This window comes from Marmota marmota, unplaced genomic scaffold (assembly GCF_001458135.2).
Source record: "Marmota marmota marmota unplaced genomic scaffold, marMar, whole genome shotgun sequence".
NCBI classification, from domain to species: Eukaryota; Metazoa; Chordata; class Mammalia; order Rodentia; family Sciuridae; genus Marmota; species Marmota marmota.
In genome coordinates, this window is record NW_026000037.1 from 57,025,759 (window position 1) to 57,046,106 (window position 20,348).

General features: G+C 41.9%; 1 protein-coding gene across 1 annotated transcript in view; it reads left to right on the top strand.

Moving 5' to 3' along the window:
* The window catches only part of Myo3b (myosin IIIB), a 425,075-nt gene that overhangs the window by 107,034 nt on the left and 297,693 nt on the right, over positions 1-20,348 (top strand). Inside the window, exon 8 of the mRNA XM_015478942.2 lies at positions 15,639-15,704. Coding sequence (XP_015334428.2) covers positions 15,639-15,704 — 66 coding nt within the window. The remainder of the gene's footprint in view (positions 1-15,638; positions 15,705-20,348) is intronic.

Consider the following 20,348-nt stretch of genomic DNA (forward strand, 5'->3'; position numbering starts at 1 on the left):
TATATCATATTTCACACTTTGATTCAAGTGGGTTCAAGAAGATACTTTTTTATAGATGTTATTTTAGAATAAAGATGATGTCAGAAGCATATCTATTTGTGGCATCACATTCATAAAACAGAAATTTCAGAAAGTACGAAGAGATTCACATTGGCTGCAGAGTTCATTTAATGAACATATCTCATTCCATGAGAGAGATATTTTAAACAATAGATTAAGAAAAGCAACAGTGTATGTATTTGTTACTGTTTTATGGACACTTGGGAAGCACATTCTCTATTTTTAAGGGATAGAGTTTGTGATATCTATGTATCTATTATACTTGTTTTTATATAATTATATATTTACAAAGTATATTTACTATATATTACATATGAATATATTGCTTATGTTTAAATGTTTTAAAGATCTATGTAACTCATGTACATACATATACATACATTACAAAAGCTACAAAGCCTATAAAAACATTCTTAAATTCCAAATTTATACATAGTGCCAACAATATTCTCTGACCATAATGCAACAGAAATACAAACCAAAAATCCCACAGAAAGCAAAAAGTTCAGGCTAAGAAAATCTCAATGGAAACTGAGGTAGATAAATAGAAAATAGTAATGTTCAAAATATTGCATATCAGAATCAATACTGCACATTCAAATTAATGGGAAATAGTTAAAGCAGAGATTAGAGGTAAATTCATAGTCCCAAATACTTGTATCAATAATCAAGAACAAACAAGGGTAAATGAATTAAGCTTCCAACTCAAGAAATTAGTTTTTTTTTTAAAGTAAAGCAAAATGAAGGATTTAATAAAGTACTAGTGGAGATTAGTGAAACAATATAGAAAAAAACAGAACAGTAGAACCAACGTGTAAATCACGGACTTTTTTGGACAAAAATAATAGAATAGATAAATTTTTAACTAACCCATCCCAGGGAGGAGAGAGAGAGAGAGAGAGAGAGAGAGAGAGAGAGAGAGAGAGAGAGAGAAAGTTTAAACATACAAAATAAAAAGAGGAAAGGAACAACAGTCATGGGAAATTAAAAGACTTGTAGATGACCACTTAGCTTAATTCCTTGCAAATGAACTTGGAACAACTGAATTGAAATGTCCTTTTTGCCGGACATGTAATTTAGTGAAAGGAATGGTGTCAGGCAGACAGGATGAAGGATGCAATGGGAAAGCCTATAGGACTCCCTCAAGGCTGCTCTGAGACTTTCTTGACAGAGGATGATGAAATGGGCACTTTTTATACTCAACATGTTTCTCAAGACTTGATGTTTATGTAGCTGACTAATATGCAATATCCCATATTGCTGAATCCGCTTGTGTAGCTGCACTTTCTGGCATTGTGTATTCTTGCTATATTAGAGCACAGCCCTGCCTTGCCTACCCTACTCCTGCCCTAGGAGAAGGCAACAGATTGATTTTTGGAATAGGAATCTGGGAAATAAATACAAATTCACTCATCTGTAAGTCTCCAGCATCCCTCTCCCATATTTCTGTCCCTTTAAAGGGTTGCTAGGCAACCAGGCAGAAAAATGGCCGAAACCCTTGTAAAGAGAAGACATGCTTATAATGTCAGAAAAATAAATGTGGGCTTCCTCACTTGGGTCCCCTTTGAAAATTGCCAGGGCTTGTGGAATAATCTATTCAGTAGCAATTATTGCAATTGACCTTGAGGCTGGGGAAAACAATCGGCCGTAATCCGGCTCAGTGGAGTCATGACCCAAGCCACCCAGGTGTGAGAAGGGGTGCTGCTGGGGCATCTTTTGCCCTTGAAAGGAGATGAATGTTCAGTGGTTCCTGCTAGGGCTGGTTTCTCTGGCCGAGTCTGCAATTCCATTCTTACATAGTTAGCACTGTTTCTATGAAGCCTTTTTAGAGCTCACTTTTGTTCATGCCCAGTCTTTCTTAGGAATTGCTGCTACATCTCCCCTGGAATTTCCTACATCCACCTAATTTTAAATGGAGCCTGCCTGCCTATGCTTCTGTGGGCATTGGCATGTGTGCAGTCTCTGGTGGCCCAGGCTCAGATTGCTCTAAGGAACTGTACAGCCATCCTACCTGGTGTGTGTGCCAGGGTCTGCTCATGGTGACAGGTGTTGATGTTCAGCTGCTAATTTTCCCCATTAGAGACAATGTGGTAGGATCTGATGATACAATCTGTTCATCTGAGGTCTGCCCTGATTTTTCCTGTCTAGAATCTATTGCTAACTTTATGGAAACAATAAAAGAAGGAATAGACGTGCAATCTGCCCTTTAAATGGTTTTGCTTTGCTAGGGAAAAAAATCCATAGCAGTCGATTCCTTTTTGTCTATTATAAATTTATTAACAGGGTGTTATAATTAGGTGCATGGCTTTGCCTTAGAGGACAAATGGTGCTTGGTGAACTGTGACGTTGATCTGATTGTGGTAAAATGATCCATTTGGTTTTACCAGCTGTGACTTTGGAGGGAGTTGAATGACAGAAAGCACATAAAACTTGACAGATGTAAACATTCTCAGCTTATACTCCCTATTACTGATCATTCTGCATCCCAAATAAAATATGTGTTGGTGATCGAAGAGGACGAAATGTAACTTGATAGGAGGCCAGGAAGCTGACTGGCGTCCCACATCACATTCCTGTTCCCATTTATATAGCACGAATTGCTCAATCTGAATCATGAATGGCATAATTTAAAGATGCTGTGCTATCTTGTTAACCAACTGGGTGGGCTGGTGAGGTGGTTGCAAGTGTAGAGTTAGAGTTGGGTTGCCTGTATTTGAAGCCTGGCCACGATGTTACCAGACTCAGAATTTCTTGGATCTCGATTTCCTTATCTATAAAATGGGGATTTTAAAAAATCTACTTCATAGAGTTCATTCTTCATGCAGTATTTACACAGAGTAAGCTCTCAAGACATGTTAACCAATGCTATTATCATCACTCAGTCTCCAGAAATAATATTAAACTCTGCAGACAAATGGTCCAGTATATAGGGAAGTCTTGGGTTCCTGATTGGCCTGAGAGAGTAGGAGAAAGAACCATTATCTGCTTCCCTCGGCCTACTTCCTGTCAACCCAGCACTCCACTGATGTGATGGGGAATTGGGGCCCAGAAGAAAGAGGAGTTCCCTTTCTGTGGCCACGATCCTATTGCAAAAGTTTTGAATCACACAGACCTTTTTTTTTTTTTTTTTTTGGTACCAGGGATTGCACTCAGAGGTATTCAACCACCAAGCCATCCCCGGCCCTATTTTGTATTTTATTTGGAGACAGGGGCTCACTGAGTTGCTTAGCACCTTGCTGTTGTTTAGGCTTTGAACTCGAGATCCTCCTGCCTCAGCCTCGAGCTGCTGGGATTACAGGCATGTGCCATTGCGCCTGGCCTACACAGACTTTCATTGACTTTTGTCTTCCTATGATGGGATAAATCTTAGAAACAGAGGAACGGAAAGAGTAAAAAGAGGTGCCATGCCACCTGACCCTTCTTTATTTGGTGGGGGTAGGTACAGGGGACCAAACCTGGGGCAAAGGGGTTTACCACTGAACTACATTCCCAGCCCTTTATATTCTTGTATTTTGAGATAGGGTCTTGCTAATTTACCCAGACTGACCTGGGACTTATGATTCTCCTGCCTCAGCCTCCCAATTAGCTGGGATGACAGGTGTGTGCCAATGTGCCTGACTCTAAGCCCCTTTTTTCTAAGTCTTTATTCTTTTTTTTTAAATTTATTTTTTATTTGTTCTAATCAGTTATACATGACAGCAGAATGCTCTTTGATTCATTGTACACAAATGGAGCACAATTTTTCACTTCTCTGGTAAGTCTTCATTCTTGACTGTAATTTATCCCCAAGGACAGTTTTGGCCAGTAAAAGTTTATGATACCTCCCAGAACATTCCCAATTCAATAAGGAACTTCTCAGATGGAAAGCAAAGAGTCATATTGAGGGCATTTCATGCTCCATGGCAAACTCACTTCTTAGGTAGAAGAGGAGGGTTTTCACCATCTCCTCATTACCTCTCACAGATCTCCAGCAATTGTTCTTATGATGTCACAGGAGACTGGACTCATTCAATGGGTAACTTGAAGTTGTCAGCCTGAAATTGAAATTTCTTAAAATCTGATGTTTCATATCTTAAAATTAAAAAAAGAGGGAGCATCACGACACCCCTGCCTCTGTCTTCTCAGTCACATCATTCCTGCGCCAGCCATCAGCCTTTGGATGCCACATCTACCCTTAGCTCTGCTCTGTGGGCTTGGTGAACCTGTCTCCTTTGCCATGTGACAGATGCTAAGTTTTGCCAGTAGAGGGCACTGGAAGGCCACTGTAGGAGGAAGGGACACTTGTGTTGGTGTGCTTTTTCCTTCTTGCTTCAGTGGCCTTTGTCTCCCAGTGGCATTTGGGACACACAAGGCACTTGCCCTGCTGTGCCCCCTCCGGCTGGTTTTACTCAAAAGGGGGCTTCCCAGTGAGTCTCAAAAAATATCCCAGCAGGTGATCTCCTGCTCCCCAGCCCTCCCAAGGGTTTTTCACCACCAAGTGACATTATTACATTCTTTCCAGTGAGGTCAGACTCTCAGCCTTGTGTTTGGGGGTAGGCATGCTTTGATGTGCTGCCTCTTGGGTACTGTATCTCAGCTCATATCTATTATTCCCTATCTGCTGACTGTTTAATCTTGTTTCCAAATTAGTTCAGGACCCAGGCAAAGAGAAGTTTGGATTTTTATTGTCAACCATGGCCCCTGCCTTCCCCAGTGATTTTCGTATAAAAATACTCTAAATCACTTATCACCAGAGGAAAGTGATGGAAGTTCCAGGAAATCACAGCTGTTCAACCCCTGGCTTTGCTATCCTCTGATCATCTACTGTATCATTATGATTTTCATACGCTACCTATAATTATTTTTTCCTTCATGAATTTTTTTTCCTTTATAATTTTAAAATGCTAATCCAGGGCTGGGGTTTTGGCTCAGTGGTAGAGCGCTTGCCTAGCACGTGCGAGGCCCTGGGTTCGATTCTCAGCACCACATATAAATAAATAAAGATATTGTGTTCAACTACAACTAAAAAATAAATATTGGGGAAAAATGCTAATCCAGTTGCAGTGTTATTCTGTATCTCCTCAATGTTCAGACAAGCTAGAGTGATCATCCTAAAAGAGTACAATCCCAAAGATCTTGCATAAACAGTAATTTGATGATGGAGGAATATTTACAGAACATGATCTACTTGAAACATAGTGCTTTAAAGCCATGAAGTAAAGAAAAAAAAAATCATGCATTTAAAAATGTGTGAAAAAGACAGGTTTGTAGTCTCCTCTCTGTGTGTGGAGGACCACAAAGGAGAAAGGTCATTAGTCAGCCCTGGGGCAAGGTCTACATCTTTGCTACATTAGACATTAACAGTTGGATTTGATGGTGCTTGTTCTTGTCAAGGGAGGGGATTAAGGAATGGCGCAGGGAGATGACCACTGTGGCTCAGGCAGAGAGCCACACATCCACTCGTCCCTCCATCATCTCCACTGGCATGGCACCTTTTCTTGCCCTTGACTTTCTCCTGCACTCTGCATGCCTGGCTGAGCTGCTTATGAATCCTGCATGTTTGCATAAGGAGAGGACAGTGGAGGAAAGGTGCCCCTGTGCTGCAGAGACTGGAGGGAGTGCGACTCTTGCCTTTTGTGAACATTGAAGTGTTGGGGTAGTGGCCAAGGATTGATGGTGCTTGATGACCCTCCCATCTTAGGTACAGGCCCGGGTAATAATAGCTGACATGGGGACATGTGAGCTTGAGATCCTGCAATGACCTTTGAAGCTGATTCCTGCTGAGCTGAAAAGTCAGAGGAAGCAGATACTTTGTCACTTACTGACTGTAAATGGTTAAGGATGGGTTTATTATGAGCCATGTCATTTGATGTAGTGACTTTACATCTTAATGATTAGAGACTGACATTGCAGGTGGCATTATATAAGTGACAGGATCAGAAAAATTAATCAGAATTAGAATCAAAAGAATCAACAAGCTTGAAGCTTAAGTATAAATCTTTGCTTTCTTCCTTATTGCCTTCCGTAATTTCTTCAGTTGTTGTGGAATAAAGTTTCCTAGGTATTGATCACAACCCTTTCCTTTCTTAGTGGCCATCAAAGGCTGAGATGTGACTTAGGTGCGTTTTGTTCTTGCATCCTTCCAGATACTTCCCTGTCTAGTGTCCTCCTTACAAATTTCTTCCTTTCCTGCTTTCCCCTACTTCAAAGGATTAACTCTGTTTGGAAGAAGCCTTTCTAATGGATGGAGCGCGTAGCACAGGGTGCCTTTACATGAAACAAGGGTGCAGTGAATAGCATCATGAAAGTGATTTCTATATTATTTTCATTTCATCTACTTTAGGATTTTAAAGAAATATCTTCAGCTATTTCTTTGACTTTTTGAGATGCTTCCTCTTTGGCAGAATTGTGACATGTGTGTTCTGAATAGATCTTGGTCTGCATCATATATGTAAAGGTCATTGCTCCAAGATACCCACCACTGGGGCCAGATTCTTGCAAGTGGCTGAATGGAACCCAGCAGTAGGGTTCCATGCTTGACATTGGTGGAGTTGAACAACTCAAGGTCGCCATTCACAGTGTGTTCAGTGGAGTTGTGGCCCAGGGGTGCTATTCACATCTCTGTGGGGCCATTTGCTGTTCCTTCGCTTCCTCCTGGGCTTCTCTCTGGGGTCCCCTCTGCTCTGAAATTGCTCAGGGAGCCATTTCAATCAATGGCCTGCTCTAGCTTTTAGGTTACTTGATAGAATCTGAAGTGTTCACTGGTAAGAGCTGTTTGACACCAAAGAAATCGTTTAAAAGTTAAAAATCACATATGATTTCTAGACACGTAGTCTGAAAATTATAAACAACCGAATGCCTACCAATAGATGAATGGAAAAAAATAAGTACCAGGGTGCTAATGTGTAGCATGGAATCTCATTTCTACTGCCCTAAACTGGAAAAGGTATATAAATTAATATGTTATAAAATTTATATCTTACTTATTATATACTTAACAGCACTGAAAAACAGTATATGTATTATATGTTAATAGCAATTGGAACAAATGGGTATAAAAGGTCTGAAAACACACATGCCATACTGACCTGGGAGGAAACCTGGGTTAGGTGTTGGAGTGAAGAGGAATCTTGCTTTTTACTCTGTGCTCCTGTACTGGGAAATTTTTTATACCAAAATGGAATCCCATATTACTAATAAATATAAACACGTTTTAAATGATTAACTTTGAACATGTAAGCTGTGACTTAGGAGAAAAGCCACTTTGGCTAGGCTGGGGCGTGATACTAAGGGACAGGACACAAGCACATGCCTGTTCAACTTCATTAATGTGATTTACTAATTGCAATCAGAATGGCAGCTCTGTGGCTGTGGTTAATACTTTCCAAACAGATAATTACGCTCAAATGTCTTGCTTTATTGCCTTTATGAGTAAATAAGTAGAATTCCTGTTGAACACATTCCGAAGTGTTAAACTGTAGTATGTTAATGGTTATTAATGAGTGGGCTTTGGTCTCTATATCTTCCTCTCAGTTTTCCTTCTCTCCTTCCCCGACACCCTCCACCCCTTGCCAACTGGTTTGTGTCCCCTCTGTTCAGGACCTGTCCCAGAGGCACAGCTTCCAGGGAGTCTCTCTTAATTAACTTAGCATCCTGGAGAAAGCTTTGCTCACATCCCTTTGGTGGGTGCTGGCATGTTTGAGGACTTCATTTTGCACCTTCTTGAGGTGTTGCTTGCTAATTGGTTTCTGGTTTTTTTTTTTTTTTTTTTTTTTTTTGCAAACGTGTTGTCTTAATTCCTCTTCCAAAGAAATAGACTCTTCATGAGATAAACATAGAAAACAGGAACATGTGTGGACATTGGAAAATGAAATATCTGAATTAAAAAACCTGACTCTTCCACTTTTTGGTGGATGTTTTTGAGAATTTTTTTTTCTTTTTAAGCTGCATTTTCATCATTCTTGAAACTAGATTGAGTTCTTTTTTTAAAGTATTTTTTTAGCTGTAGTTCGACACAATGTCTTTATTTTATTTGTTTATTTTTATGTGGTGCTGAAGATTGAATCCAGCGCCTTGTACATGCTAGGTGAGCGCTCTATCACTGAACCACAACCCCAGCCGGAGGATTGAATTCTTATTTCATAGGATTTCATAGGACTGTTGTGTTGGTTTTTGTTTTGTTTTGTTTTGGTACTAGGGATTAAACCCAGAGGTACTTAACCACTGAGCCACGTCTCCAGCTATTTTTTTATATTTTGAGACAGGGTCTCACTGAGTTGCTTAGGGCCTTGCTAAGTTGCTAAGGCTGATCTTGAACTCACAATCCTCCTGCTTCAGTTTCCTGAGCCGCTGGGATGACAGGTGTGTTCCACTGTGCCCAGCTGTTGTGGGGTTTCATTGGCCTATCTGTGAAGCACTTGGCATGGGGTTTGTGTAGGTAGTAAGTGCTCATCCTGTGACAGATGGTGGTCTTCACCCCCTTCTATATCCAACCTACCATGTGTATGTAATGTCCTGATATCCAAGAAGGTCTATAATGAGGCTTAAATCTAGATATGTTTTGGGGACATTTGGGCTTTCTAAGTAGAAGGATGAGGGTTATATTATCAAATCCAACCCAAGTCACCATTCCTTTGTTCCTCAAACCCTGCTTACTGTGAATAATTTAGTTGGGATACTCATATCCAAAAGGGCTATTCCATTTTTTATCTAATTTTTATCTTACATAGGAAACCAAGTCATACTTGGTCCAGGCAACCTTTCTGACTTCCATCATATTGTATGCTTCTGTGAATTAATTCATGTAGTCACTTAATTCAGCCAAAATTACTGAGTGCTGCTGTGCTCGGCACTATAGGTACAAAGAGCAGTAGCAGGAGTAGAAGCCTGCCCAGTGGATAAACTGGGAAGAACACTCTAAACTGAAGGTATGTCATGTGCAAAGTACCTGAAACAAAAAGAGCAGAACAGTTTTAGGAACTACACTTTCTGTGCACTGTGGCTTTGGGTGAGCATGGGAAGTGATTGAGGTGATATTGGGTAGACAGGTGGGCAAGAGCATTCATATACCATGCAAAGGAGTTGCATGTTATAAAGATAGTATGGATCTGCTGAAGAATTTTGAGCAAAGAAACAACAAGGTCAATTTGTATGTTATAAAGAAATTCTAGCTAGGGGCTGGGGATGTGGCTCAAGCGGTAGCGCACTCGCCTGGCATGCGTGTGGCCCGGGTTCAATCCTTGGCACCACATACAAAGATGTTGTGTCCACCGAAAACTAAAAAAATAAATATTAAAAAATTCAAAAAAAAAAAAAAAAAGAAATTCTACCTAACCAGTGCAAGATGGATTCGGGGAGGGAGAAGAGGTGTAGAGAAGGAGAAAAATCAGGAGGCTGGGATGCAAAAGTGTGATGACAGAGGGATTTAGGAAGTAGAATTGAGCGCACTTGGCCTTGATTGATGTATTTGCTCTCTATCATTGTCATAACAAATTGCCATGAACTTAGGGACTTAAAATAATACAAATTTCTCAAGGTTAGAAATCTGACATGGCCTCACTGGGTAAAATCAAGGGATCATCTGGGCTGTGCTCCCTTTTTAAGGCTAAATGGAAATTTTGTTCAATGCTCATTCAGGTCCTTAGCAGAATGCAGTTCCGTATGTTTCTAGAATTGAGGTCCCATTGTTATTTGGTACAGTTGAGGCTCAGACTCTTCCAGGTGCTGCCTGCATTCCTTGGCTCATGGCCCACCTCCGTCTTCAAAGGCAGTGATGGAGAGCCCTGTTTTCTTCATACTTTGAATCTTTCCTGCCTCTTGTGTTTTCTTTCTGTTCCCCTCTTCCGGTTGAAAAAAACTCAAGTGATTAAATCAGACCCATCCAGATCCCAGGATAACGTCTCCATCTCTAGGTCTTCCACCTTGACAGGTCAGCAAGGTTCCTGCTACCATGGACAGTAGCGCAGTAACGGGTGCTGTGGGTTAGAAGGTGTATATCTTCAGGGCAGCCATTATACCTTCTCCAGTTGGTTGTGGGGTAAAAAGAGAATGTAGAATCCAGGTTTCTGACTTTGAGAACTAGGTTAAATGCAGTTTTAAGGAAGGAGTTGACTTTTGGCTTTTTCTTGGACATTGTGAAGTGTGTACTTGATTTGGTTTCTCATTGTGTCTTCTTACAAGACTTTCAGGGTCAGGTGATACCGGGCCAAAAACAAAAGCAAAATTGTCTCATTCCCCAGTGGATTCAAATGAAAACTAGTTATAAAATCAGATACAACTCCAAGGGGAGACATTAGAGGAGCATCAAGCTGGTCTAGAAGGATTTACACATTTTATGCTGTATCAAGGTTATGATCATCTTGTCATGTCAAGCTGAAAACGTCATCACTATCTGGATAGTTGAGAATATTTAACTAGGGATATGATATTTCTTTAGTTATGAAGGTTTTATAGCACTGGTTTTGTATTAAATATGTAAAACTTCCAGAAAAAAAATAGTAAGGCTGGGATCTACAGCTCAGTGGTAGAGGGCCTGCCTTGCATGCATGAGACCCTGGGTTTGATTCCCAGTACCTAAAAAGGAAGGAGTTGAGATTGTGAATATGTTGACTTTAACATGTGCCCCAGGAACCAGCTAGGAAGTAGTTAGATGCACCACCTAAAAGACAGACAAGAAATCAAGGAGGGAGATGCTGGTCAGGCAGCTGTTAACATACAGTGAACCCTTGGTGAATGTGTGAAATGGGAAGAGAACAGGGCCACCAACAGAACCCTGGGGTTGCTAATATCAGGTGCACCAGAGGGAGAAGGACCTACCTGGTTTCCCGGTGCAGGGTGTCTGTGCCTTTGGGCAGGTTTCTTGCCTCCTCTCTACCCAGCCTGTTTTCTCCCCATGATTTGCGTCCAGCCTGTGCATCATTTCTGCTAATGCTGTGGCCTCTCTGTCTGCCTCTTTGGGGATATTTTGGTTTCCATTTCTAAACAGCCTTATTCTCTCAGCATTTAAGGTTTAAAATATATATATATATATATATATATATATATATAAAGGAAAAAAAAACCTTTGGAAGAGAATTGAGTGGGCCCAGCTTATCATACAGAGTCACACTGTGGCACAAGTCACCAGATTCAGTTAGATGACTATCCTGAGACCAGGTGCCCACTATGATCCAATGGGCTGTTTCTCTATTTCAGGGACTAGGATGAATCCAGTCTGTTCCGGCTTTGAGGACAGGAGGGTTGACTTTACCTGCATTGTATTTGGGGAACACAGGATTATGTCAAAATGGAAAGATTATAGGTTCACCTCTCACTGATAGCCTCATGTGGTCCTGATGCTGTCTTGGGCAGGGGACCATCTTATTAGGAACTGAATTTTGGATCCAAACCACAGTATTTCAGTCCAGGGGGGCAAAACTCACATGACTATAGTCGTCTTCCTTTAGGCTGACTGGCAGTCTCTGTGGTCTTGTGTTGCTCAACATGAGAGTTGGTCATTGGGCTGTGTGGACCTTCCAGCCACTCATCCGTTTCAAGGCCACCCTCATGCATGAGGAGTCCCTGGGTCACAGTCACTGGCTCTGGAAGTCGAGTCTCGCCTTCTCTTAAAGAGAGACTCTGGGCAGGGCTACGTCTGCAGGGTTGGCAGAGCTGAGGAGGTGCCAGCATTACTACCTGGGGACCATCCTGGATTGTGAGAGAACTAGAAAGCACTGTCAAGTCTCCAAACTCCTATTGGGTTTCGTTATACACAGATAAGATATCTTTCACAAGATTGCGGTTTATGAGCCACAGTGCGATGGGCTCCAGGAGAGGCGGGAATCCACAAGAGCCAATGGGCTTCTCCAACCCAAATCCAATGAAGCCCAGCTTCAGTGGAAATGTTTCCTTGTGTGGGTTCAGGAGAAGCCATGAGGGTGGGTGGGCTGAGTGGTGACCTGCTGCCGCTCTCCTGAGGCCAACACCTAGGTAGTGGCCCCTGCCCACGTTCCCTGCTGGGGAACAGGCTGAAAGCAGATAGCACGGTATTCCTGCGCCACAGTGGACTCTTGCCATTTACTGCTCACTGGACCCTTGCCAGGGCGTTCTCAGCTGTGGCTGAGAGATGCCCCTCCTTGCGTAACTGGACAAAGCAAAACAGCCAGAACAATGCCCCAGACACCAAGAGGCTCCTGAACAGAAAGGGAGACAGGCACATACTTGACCTAATTATTGGGAGACCCAGAGGGCAACTGGCGTTGAACCCATAACGTTGTTGCAGTTGAGTCCTTCCAGTCTGCCCAGAAAGGACTTCGTGGTCATGTGAGATGCTTGGGGGCAGGTGAAGCTCTGAGCAGTGAGCTGTTCCTGCAGCTCTCACCTGCAGAACTGACCTGGATGAGGACGGAGGGAGCAGAAGACTGGAGATGATCCAGCAAACTGCGAGTCTAACCTCAAAATTACTCATCTTCTTCAAACCTGCCAGACTCTTTAAATACCTCTGTGACTTGGTGCGTGCTGCATTCTAACCCTGGAATGACTTCCTTTGCCTTCTCTAACTTGAAAAATCCAACATAATCTTCAGGGTCCTCATCTTTTTAAAGTCTCTGGAACTCCCCACATTGCATAAGCAGCCCTTTGTTATGCTTCTACACACCTTTGTGCTTGTGCTTTTGTTACATAACTTCTCAAATTGTATTCTACTCTTATGTAGGATAATATCCTGAAATAATATTTGGCTCAAAATTAGGCTCAGCCCTACAGAATGGGAGCAAGTTTTTACCACACACACATCTGATAGAGCACTAATCTCTGGATATACAAAGAACTCAAAAATCTTAACACCAAAAACCAAATAATCCAACCAATAAATGGGCCAAGGACCTGAACAGACACTTCTCAGAAGAGGATATAAAATCAATCAGCAAATATATGAAACCATGTTCAACATCTCTAGCAATTAGAGAAATGCAAATCAAAACTACTCTTAAGATTTCATCTCTAGTCAGAATGGTAGTTATTAGAATACAAACAACAATAACTGTTGGTGAGGATGTGGGGAGAAAGACACACTCATAGACTGCTGGTGGGACTACAAATTGGTGCAGCCAATATGGAAAGCAGTATGGAGATTCCTTTGAAAGCTGGGAATGGAACCACCATTTGACCCAGCTATCCCTCTCCTCAGTCTATACCCAAAGGACTTAAAAACTGCATACTACAGGGACACAGCCACATCAATGTTTATAGCAGCACAATTCACAATAGCTAAACTGTGGAACCAACCTAGATGCCCTTCAGTAGATGAATGGATAAAGAAAATGTGAGATACACACACACACACACACACACACACATACAATGTATTACTTAGCATTAAAGAGAAAATAAAACCATGGCACTTGCAGGTAAATGGATGGAGTTGGAAAATATAATGCTAAGTGAAGTAAGCCAATCCCAAAAATCCAAATGCTGAATGTCTTCTCTGACATAGGATGCTGATTCATAATGGGGATGGGGGCAGAGCATGGGAGGATTAGATGAACTCTAGATAGGGCAAAGGGGAGGGAGGGAAAGGGAGAGGGCATGGGGTAGGAAAGACGGTGGAATGAGACAGACATCATTACCCTAAGTACATGTATGAAAACACAAATGGTGTGACTCTACTTTGTGTACAACCAGAGACATGAAGAATTGAGCTCTATTTGTGTAATACGAATTGAATTGCATTTTAGTTGTCATATATAACAAATTAGAATAAATAAAATTAAAAAATTAAAAAATATTAGGCTCAGCTGTATATAACAGCTTAAAGAAGATAAAAGCTTATTCTTTCTCCTATTTAAGGAGGTAAAAGCAATCAAGAGCTGGTATGGAAACTTTGTAATGACATCATGAATCCAGTTTCCTCCTTATCTTCTCTGCCAAACTCAGCTCAGAGCTTTTATTTTCAAGTTTGTCTTATGTCTACAATGACTGCTGTAGCTCCAGCCATCACTTCCATGCTCCAGAATGCAAGAAGGGGGAAGAAAAAGAATGAAATGTCTCTTTTCTTTTAAGGAGAGTTTCTGGAAATACTGCACAATAATTTTACTTCTATATTAGTCAGAACTCAGGTAGCCACATTTAGGGGCAAGCAACTAAAGAAATTATAGTCTTTATTATGACAACAATGTGTCAAAAATAAAAACTGTGCCATAAAGAGACTCCAGGCATGGTGGTACATGCCTATAATTCCCGCTACTCAGAAGACTGAGGCAGAAGGATCACAAGTTTGAGCCAGCCTCAGCAACTTAGCAAGACTCTGTCTCAGAATGAAAAAAAGGGCTGGGGATATAACTCAGTGGTAAAGTTCTCCTGGAATAAATTCCATCAACACACACACACACACACACGCATACACAATATGAGAAGAAACTAGATTCTGAGAGGCAAATCGGAATCACACTATTCTGATGCAGTTTTTTTTTTCTTTTTTCTTTTTTGGTACTGAGCACATCCCTAGTCCTTTTTTTGTATCTTATTTAGAGACAGGGTCTCATGAGTCACTTACTGCCTCATTAAGTTGCTGAAGCTGGCTTTGAACTTGCGATCCTCTTGCCTCAGTCTCCCGAACCTCTGGGATTACAGGCGTGTACCACCATACCCGGCCCAATACAGATTTTGTTCTGGCAATTCTTGGTGCTAACCATTCCTCTGTCTGCTGAAGCTGAGCACTCTGCAGCTTTGGGAAGCAGTTAGAACCCAGGAGAAAACACAGATTACATATAATGGTTTAAAACTTGCAGTCATAATTTAAGTGTGCAGAAATTTTCCTTTCTTTATTTACTGAACTTGACTTGTCCACAAGCTCCTATTTCCATTAATGGCTAGAAAAAAAGAATATTATCAATTAAAAGTCATGCAGTCACTTGTATTTTAAAATTAAATCTCTTTGGGGTAAATATTCAGCTATGTTCTGGGCTCTTCCCGTTTTCTGCTTTCTCACCAGGAGGTGGTTTGTTTACCTGAGGGTCTTCCTGCGGTCCTCTCATTCTCTGGGATCTCCAATAATTAGAAAAAGAATATGTCAGTCTCCCTTTCTACCCAGGAGCCTCTTGGAATCTGGGATGTTCTTTTGACTGATCTGCTTTCTCCAGGGCCTACTGCAGAAGTTGGCGCAAGGAAATGGTTAAAAATGTGATGGATACATTTATGAGTATACTTTAGATGCATCCTATAATTAATTCAAATGGTACCATAATGATCTGGAAATCCTGTACAATTAAAAGTCTATTTCTCTAAAGCCCCTAGCACTATGTTTATAGCTTTCTCGTGGCCCTGGTAACCCTCTCCGTTCTAATGGCTGGTGCGTCTGCCTCACCCCTCATTAGAGTGTCCGCTGCTGAAGAATGTTCCTGAGCTGTGTAACTCTCACAGGTGCCGAAAAAGAGGGGGACATGGAAATGAATGACCACAGGAGCAGGTGCTGGTACTTGATATGTTACCGCTAATGAGTGACTCCCACCCGGGAAGAAACAGAAGATTTTATTGCAGCCATTTAGAAGGACATCAGTAAAGACAAGTTGACATCTTGCCTTTTGCTGAACTTTAACTTTTTAAAAATTGCTTTTGTTTTTCAGAAATCCTCCACCTACCTTACTGCATCCAGAAAAATGGTGTGAGGAATTCAACCACTTTATTTCACAGTGAGTATTTCTTCTTCTGAACATTGCTTATTTAGCAAGGCCTTGGACAGTGATTGGGGAAATCCAAGCTGTGGAATTTACTGAGTGCTAGAAATGGCTATGCCTAAGAGCACGTTGGGATGTAGGATTTGTTCCAGTGAGTGACAGAGGATGCCTCTGCAGGATCTGAAAAATAAGGAGCTCCATTTGACTCATTTAAAATCAGTCCCTTTGATCACATGGGTCACATCTATCTGAGAACCTGCTCTGTCATGAACCAAATATTATCACCATGTCATGTTCACTGAAGGAGGAGACTCAGCATCTAAAAATCTGATGTTCACTCTGGGACCAGGACCAGAGAGAAGACAGAGGTGACAGTCTCTAGCAAGTGTTGCTGCTTGGATGTTGGGCTTGGCTCTAGGATCTTGACCATCTAGTTTCCAAGATGATCGGGGGACAAAGTAGGAACTTGGGCCTGGGACAGCATAGTGAGTCTCTCCAATCCAGGCTCAGGTAATAGAGAGAACAGGATGAGAATTGATTCAATGGTGTGATATCAGCTATGCCACCAGGCAGGACTTCCTGAATCTAAGACACAGAACCTACAGTGACACCAGCAGGGTGACCCAATGCTGGGATCCTGGGCCTGGACTTAGAAGAGGACCACACTGGTTCCAAGTCTGCAGAAGATCCTAGGTCTGCTGAAGAGGTCCCAAGGTCCCAAGGTGGGGCCTGGTGAATCCTGGGCTAGGAATCTGAACAATCTACTGCAAGCCATGCACAGGTGCCCCCGCTGGGAAGAGGTGCCCCAGAGCCTAGTGTATTAAGCAAGCTCTTCAGAGGTCATGGAGGAGGACAGAAGTGACCAAATAACTGATAAACATGAAGTAGGGAAGGTCAACACACATTTTTCTCATTGATGCCGATGTGCAGACTTAGCTTCCATCAAGAATCTGGGCAACAAAACAAACTGGGTGTCTTAATCATCTTCCTTAATCACAGTGTAGGTCTGTAATCCCTTATCCACAATCCCCAAATCCAAAGAGCTCCGAGAAACCAAATCGCTTTCACAGTTGAGTCATTTAGCAGTAAAACCTGACCTTGTATGAACTGATTTGGTGGCAACACATGACCTGAACTGATGTGAGGCTATTTATAGTCATTATTTGTCTTACTTAGTGTGAATATTCATGTGTTTTGCTGCAGATATATTAGTATTTGATTACAGTGTGCTGCCCCAGATCCTGCTGGGGGTGTTATGTAATATACAGTAAAATGTACCAGTTTACTTATCTAAAATTTGATAAAATTTATTTGGCCCCAAAGGGTTTGGATAAGAGCTGTGGACCTGTATTTAGTTTTCATTCCAAATGCAATACAGATCAGGGTCCCTGAAATTGTTGATTGTCTAATCCCTCCTGGATTTATGCCACATTCCTCAGGAGAGGCGAGTGGGAGTGGAAAAGAACTCTACCAAGAGAGGCTCTGTGGGAATGTGACTGTGAAGGTCAAGGCCAGGGGTGGATGACGTGCTCTTGTCCTCTAACCCCACTCTGACATTTTTGCTCTGACTGCAGAATGTACAGCCACAGTCAGGGTGGGAATGCCAGGCCAGGGTGGGAGGGACATCAGATACCTGCAGTGGGGATGATGCTCTCCAGGAGCAGAGGAAGGGCACCTTCCTGAGGTTTGGGAGCCACAAGAGGAAGAGGGAACAGAGAGCTGAGGATATGCCCTGGGCTTGGGGGCCACATTTTAGACCACCCCAGAGAAAGAAATCTGGGAGCTAAGGTTCCAGTGATTTTGTTGGCAAGGACCGATCCAAACATTTTTCCTTTTCATTCCGTTGCTGAACACAGATACCCTTGATTGACCTTCCTAAGGTGTTGGCCTAGAAAAATCCATTACCCATTCACTGATGCACCTTCTCATTCCAAGTTTTCCTGATGCTTCTAAAATGTGATTTGACTCATAGAAATTTGGCTTCCGTATACTTTTTCAAGAGTAAGTTTGTGTTCTTAAAACAACCGTGATATTGCTTGGATGGATTTGACAATAAAAGTACATCATTGACGACAGGGTTGGGGGCTTTTAGGGCTATACACAACATAGAAATTCTTCCCCACCCTGACATTTCCTTGCGGCAAATCAATCTCCCTCTCCCTTTTCCTCTCTCTCTCCCCACTGCCCCCCCCCCACTCTTTCTCTCCTGTAGTATGGGGACTGAATTCAGGGGCACTCTAACACTGAGGTACATCCTTTTTATTTATTATTTTGAGTTTGCCACTCAGGCTAGCCTTGAACCTGTGATCCTCCTGCCTTAGCCTCCTGAGTCACTGGGATAACAGGTGCGTACCACCATGCCTGGCTCAATCTTCTCTTTCTTGAATAAGTTGTTTTTATTTTTTTTTATTAGTGAATATATTATATATTTATAGATGTTCATAGATTCTTTCTTGACCTCAGCTGCACAATCCTCTTTTTCCTATTAACATTTTAGATTTTTCAACCATGAATTCTCCTTCTAACAATATTTTTAAGAATTTTCAAGACTGGGGACTGATCATGACATTTCATATCTTTAAGTCAAAAACCTGCCCACTATTTCCAAACAGTTATCCTTTGGTTTTGTAAATGAGGTGGCCTGCCCTAAGCTGTAGTCACTCAACCTACCAAAAGTGATTTCGCTGTATTTATTCAATTCCCTAATTAAATATAAACAATGGCACTTCCTGGGTTTGAAATGTCTATTTAAAAAGAGAGCTTTGGTTTGCTTTTCTACTTACCTTGCTTGTACTGGAAAAGAAGGGTGGAGGATTAAGGTCTTCAGATTGTAAGCTTTCAATTATTGGAGGGACTGGGGCGGAGAAGATGATTGATTAACTGGTAATTTTAGGAAAATTGTTTCTAGCCCAAATTATTCGGATAATTGCTTCAGTTCCCTTTGTAGACCAAGTCACAAAGCATTGGATTCAGGTCGACAAAACTGATTCTCTCTAAAGAACTAATAGGACTAGAAATTTCTTAACAGTTTTAAAAAACTTGATACCTGTCCCCATGTAAACTGCAGACCCATTATCCATTTAGTCATTTAAGGCTTTCTCAATTGATGCTGGTCACTCCTCTCATTGACATCTCATTGGCTGCAGGGGTCTGAATGGGTCAGGCTGGCTGCAGCCTAGTGATCACAGCAGTGAGGAAGGGGACAGGCCATGTGAGCGCAGGCGCACAGGCATCCAGGAGGGCCAGCAAGGCAAGGCGGCAGCAACCCTGGATGTGGCCAAGTGTTGTTCAGATTTGCTTCTCGCCTCCTTATTTGGAGACGGGAGATATATTTTTAAAGTCTAAAATCCTATTAGCAAACCTGTCTTGGGGTTTAAAAGGAAAAAAAAAAAGTTACCCTGTTTGGTTCTGAACCTTTGGTTGTTAGTGATAATTGACTCATTTATATGTGTTAGTTATGCATTTGTCAAAGCATGACTCCTGACAGCTTAGTTATGATAAATTAAACACGATGCTCACATAAATTCTGCACTGCTTTTATCCCTATGCTAGGACCCTGCCTGATGTTTTTGTCACCTCTATAAATGTGCAGTTGGCTTTGTAGCAATTTCATTATCAGCCCTTTCCCCTATGGCTAAAGCTATTTGCATAACAAGTTTATCTGGTTCAAGTACCAGCCAGACTTCTGCTTCGTCTGGGGGCTCCATTCAGAAGTGGCCTTTTGATAAGATAACAATAATTTTCATTTGTAAACTCCAACTTGGTCCCAATTGCCCACCTTCCCCCAACCCCTTTGTTAACTTCAAACTAATTTTAGGCCTTTGGACTAAACTATAATCATTGGTCCAAAGGCAATGTGAGCTATACTCTGTTTGCCTCTGAAACTTTTGGGATTTTATTGAGAATTAGATTTAGGACTTCATCATCAATGGTTTTTGAGCTGATTATGGAGACAGTAAAGATGGATTTCCCTTGGTCAAGGACAAATCCACCAAGAGCATCACTCCAGCTCAGCTTTGGATTTAACGATGACACTATATGATCATTCACACATAAACTGCTTTCTTGGGGTGACTCATTTGGGCAGTGTAGAGGAGACAAAGTGGTATCTTTTCCTCACCCGTTGCAAGGTTCATGACTGATACCCCTATAACAAAAGACAGATTAATAAGAGAAAAGTATAACAAATTTATTTATTGTAAGTTGGGTGACAAGGGAGCCTTCAGAAATGAAGGCCCAAGGACTTGGAGGGGGGAACCTGTGTTTTCAGGTCAGGTTTGATGAAGATTGGACAATAGTGCAGAGGTATGACTAACAAAAAGCCTAATGAACTGGGGGGAACTTGGCACGACCTGCCTGTTCAGATGTCTCTGGACCTCACAGTTAAGATTAAAGGCACGACTTATGTCACATGAGGCTCTTCCTCAAACATCAGGTGGGAGGTCAGAGGGGTCTGCCTGCCTCTGCAGATTTCTTGATTTCCTTCATCTTGAAGTACTCAGAGGAGCCCTGTGTTGGGGTAGTGTTCCCTGTGCTCCGTCTGTGGCTGGTGCATAGGTCTCTCTGTCCCAGAGGGAGTTATGTGAGTGCTGCAGTTATTCACAAGATGTTGGGGCAGGCGTTCCTGTCCCTCCAGGTGACAACCACATGGGCCTAGGC